The sequence below is a fragment of the Silurus meridionalis genome, chromosome 12 (genome assembly GCF_014805685.1).
Source record: "Silurus meridionalis isolate SWU-2019-XX chromosome 12, ASM1480568v1, whole genome shotgun sequence".
NCBI classification, from domain to species: domain Eukaryota; kingdom Metazoa; phylum Chordata; class Actinopteri; order Siluriformes; family Siluridae; genus Silurus; species Silurus meridionalis.
The window spans coordinates 11,639,684-11,644,347 of NC_060895.1; the positions used below are offsets into that span (position 1 = coordinate 11,639,684).

Here is a 4,664-nt window from a genome sequence, read left to right on the forward strand (position 1 = left end):
TTTAAAAAAAAAAAAAAAAAAAAAAGCAAATCGAAAGACTTTTTGAACAGAACTGAGACCTGCCTGCAACTTTACTCGAAAGAACTCCTCAGTTCACAGCTGCTGGTTATACAAATTGAGAGCACAGTTTCTTTCAACTCAACCACGTGTGAAAAGCCTGATTGAGAGGTGTTTGCATGAGCCTATATTAATCCCAGAACCAATCACTGATCATTTCTTGTTCCCAAAGACTGACGTGGTTCCCAACAACTATTCACTAATTACCACTGTGCCCAAAAATCATTCACTGGTCCTCTTTGTTCTCAATAACCAAACACTAATACCCTTTGTATAAACAACAATGGGAAGTCACTATTGTGTTACCTGTGCACTTCTTTTGCTCTTTGGTATATTTACTAGCAAAGAAATCAAATGTATTATAGTTTTAACTGACTCGGTGGTCTATTCACTGGAAAATGCATGGTAAACAATCTATAAAATCTTAGGCTAACAATACAAATATTGAGGTGAAGTTTCCTTTAAAGAGCTGATCACTTAACATTATTAGAAGGAGTGTGTTAGTGCTTTACAGACAGTAAGATACAACAAGAATCTTCAGGGTGAAGGTTAGTAGCCTAAGCTTTGATATGAGAATGAAAAACTAAGAGAGAGAGAGAGGTTATAACTGTTTACTGCTGCTATAGCTTGTGATAAGTATTTAAAAGCAGAACGACGAGGAACAACTGATTCTGACAAACCATAAATAAATTACTTTGCGGTATTAAAGGTTTTTCCTCTTAATCTCTTGAAGCTCAGCTCTATGGCTATACAGCAGCCATTCAAACGCAAATGAGCATACATGACATGACAGGAAGTAGTTATGGTCATTTAAATTCATCTTTTTGATTCAAGTAAACAAAATGATTGAATAATAAACAAACGTAATTTAAAAACATGTTTAATGCCTTTTTTCCCCCAAATAGTACAATAATAATACACAAACTGTCATTTTTACACCTTGTATATTAGATGATGGGGTGAACAATACAACAAACCATAAGGTTTGCCTTATTCTTATTTAATGACTCCCAAATGATGTCATGTTTAATGTATATGAGCATCAGTCATTACATATTCATAATTATGCTTTATGCACAGCTAGACAACTTCTCCAGTGTTACATTCTCTCTGCTTGAACCTGTAAGAGTCGTAACAAACCGAATGAATGACACGTTTGTTTATTTTGTTCATAACAGTTCCTTCAGTTTGTACAGAATCAGCACCGCTTCAGCTCAGACTCCATACTAAATCCTGAACACTAAGAGGTGTGATCTTTCAAGAGAGCTGACCAATGACAAGCTCCTACACAGCAGCCATGTCTTTTATATTGGTGGGACTTGAATAAATTAATAATATGAGTTATTCGACTGAACATTTTTATAACTTCTTAAAGCACAGACAGGCAGTAACTCTGTTCCACCAGGCTTACTTTCTCTTCTGACAAAACTCTTCGTTCATATATTACATGATGATATGCAAATCTTCTACTGATTTCCGCTGTCTCCGTTGTGGGTCTCCACAGTGGATTACCTGTCTCCACATCACTATGTCCTCTGCATCTGTCTCTTTCAAACCAACCACCTGAATGTCTGCTCTCACCACATCCATAAACCTCCTCCTCCTTTTCCAACCCCTTGCCCCATCCTTCAGCATTCTCCTATTGATATATACCCCATGTCCAGTCTCGGCACAAGACCAAACCATCTCACCCATCTCGCCTCTCAACTGGTCTCGTTAAAAAGCAAATGATGACGACATATAAATGGGGAAGTGGTAGCTCCAGCGGTTAAGGCGCTGGGTTACCGATCGGAAGGTCGGGGGTTCACCAAGCTTCCACTCTTGGGCCCTTGAGCAAGGCCCTTAACCCTCTATGCTCCAGGGGTGCCGTATCATGGCCGACCCTGCGCTCTGACCCCAGCTTCTAAGCAAGCTGGGATATGCGAAGAACAAATTTCACTGTGCTGTAATGTATAAGTGACAAATAAACGCTATTCTATTCTATTCTATTCTAAATGAATATGCAAATCAGTCTGCAGCGTCATCCATCGCTGTATGAGCATGCATTAGCTGATTTTCCCTTAAAAGATGGGATTCATTGAATCTGACACACACACACACGTGTGAATGATCAACGTTTAACATCCCAAAGTTTTAATCAATCCAAAGCTAAGCATTGGTACTTGGGAAGAGAAATGAGACAGAGAGGAGGAGTTTACTTACATCACCCGGCCGGATAATGTAGTCTGTACGTGCTTCTGAAAATCCGGGTACTTTGAAGACAGGTACGCAAAGTCCGGAGGTTTGTCCTTATAACGATTCCGAGGATGCATGGATTTATTCAGCGCCATTCTTGCGACACAGTTCCTAAACAATGCAGCACAGGATCTTTATCAGCAATGCAAAGAATTATAACAGTTGCAACTGACTCATAACAGATGAGGGTTTGTATTTGCAATAGACTATAAAAGCAAGATGGTGAAGAAACACCGAGCAGATCCCTAATGACCCTCTTTTCGTCTGAAGTGCACTACATAAAGTGTGCATTATCACACAGCTCATGTGGAGCACTTCTCTAAGAGTTAGGGAGTCATTTAGGATTCGAGTCTGTGCAAGTAATGAGTTAATAAGCCAAAGAGCACGCATTCATGCTAGAAACAAGCGAATGCGTACCGTTTACTCCCTTCTGTAAAAGCTTGGAATAATCTGGGGGGAACGCTTTCTGGGGTCGGTTGCAAGTTAGTCACGTTGTTTCTACGTTGTTTGTTCCGGGTTCGGGGTGACGTCATAAACGTGCGCCGGCTCTGAAATATGATGTGGCGCGCGCAGACAAGCTAAAAAGTAGTTCTTTGGTTGTTATTCAAAATAGTTGATATTACGTTTTAATTATAATATAATTGCGGCAACTTTACATATACATTGTATGCCATATTTAGATATTATTTTGAAGCAAAAAAAAAAAGTCTACAAAATATAAATCATATTATGAGGGTTTAATACCACCAATACTAGTACTACTGATACTATTTACAGTACAAGTAGTTCCTTTACAGGAAACTGTGTTTATCACAATAAAACAATTTACATATCCATTTCTATTCCTTCTGGATTATTTTACTTATGTTTTCATATCAAGCTACAACCCTAGTTATTTTATCCCTAATAAAACCACCCCACTTACACACCCTTTCAATAACCTAAGTGTGCTGCACTTTAAGGATAGAAGCCCACACTATGATTATTCCTCTTTGCCATGCACATGATAATCATCACCAGAGTGACAACATTTGCAATTTTTTTCTTTAATTATTTTGCAAACAATAATGGCATTCAGATACATTGTTAACAGTTGGCTGTGTGAAGTGATACCATGAAAGCAAAAAGTCCCATTAGAACTGTGAAGACTGAAGCCTCTTCTCTATTTACAAAGCAAGTAGAGCAGACAGATGAACTCGTAGCTGGAGGAGAAGGAATCTACAAATATTCTGTACATTAGTCCATTCAGCAGTGGGATTGCTTGGGACCTGGTGAATAGCAAACATTATTTCCTTAAGAACCCTTGAGGCCTGCATAGCAAGCTTTCACACAATGAGGAATGGGTCCAGCTACTGTGTATTTTTTACCTTTTAAGCATCAAGCGCAAAGAGGTTTGTTTAAAAGTCCATTTTCATGACTTGTTTTAGTTTCAACTTTTCAGGTTTGAGTTAGCCAATCAGGATAGATCAGCATTTTCAACAATGGCTTCTTTTGCATGTACTTTTACTTCATTAAGAAAAAAAAAAAAATTTGGTTGGTCTAGCTAGATTTTCTTTCCAAAAACATAAGGGTATTAAAAAAAGCTAGCTAGATATTATTAGGTCAGAAATAAAAGATTCATATAAACATTCCCTTCAAATTTGTACTTTTTGGTTTTGGCTTTTTTGCCCATTTACATTTTTTGATGATATATTACACCAATTAGTGTATTTTTAACTTTTAGAATAATAATAATAAAAAAAGCCTTTCTACTCTAGGGACATCTTTCTTCTCTCTCACTCAGCTACTACACAAAAAAGTACAATATCTACATCTGTACCATGCCCCAACTCTTCTCTAATTTTTTTCTTAACAGGAGGCATCAGCATTGTTTGTACAGGGTGGGTAATTTTTCCTCAGTCTGCTGCAATCCCATCACAAATGAAATACAGATTATTTGAGCACAAACAGATCAGGCTGCCTACATACACATACTGAACTCTTCACAGTTAGCATGCCAGCTGATCTATCTGGCAGGGTGTTTGTGTTTACAGTCCTTCAAAAGTAAAAAAAAAAAATTAAATAAAATAAAATAAACCAAAAAAAAAAAAAAAAAAAAACCACTATATAAACAAGATTTCTCTTTAATTATAATACTTGAAAATATAGGCTTACTTCCATTTTTTACACTGGAAGTCGTCAAATTCTCACTGCAGGACGGCTTGAAATTATGAAATTCAGAGATACTTGGACCAGCACAAACCCCCACCAGGCAGCTTAAACATCAGCACTGTTACATGACAGGTTTAAATCTCAGACTAGTCACTAATCAGATTTTCAGCAGCAGCAGGTATGCCCAGTACACAACAGGAAATCGCTAGATAACAAACTGG

The 4,664-nt window shown here is 37.6% G+C and overlaps 1 protein-coding gene across 1 annotated transcript in view; it reads right to left on the minus strand.

Moving 5' to 3' along the window:
* The window catches only part of mettl16 (methyltransferase 16, N6-methyladenosin), a 35,027-nt gene extending 32,199 nt beyond the window's left edge, over nt 1–2,828 (minus strand). The window contains exons 1-2 of the mRNA XM_046863067.1: nt 2,710–2,828; nt 2,260–2,403 (exon numbers count right to left, since the gene is read on the minus strand). Coding sequence (XP_046719023.1) covers nt 2,260–2,403; nt 2,710–2,825 — 260 coding nt within the window. The 5' untranslated portion in view covers nt 2,826–2,828. The remainder of the gene's footprint in view (nt 1–2,259; nt 2,404–2,709) is intronic.
* Nucleotides 2,829–4,664: the final 1,836 nt, after the last annotated feature.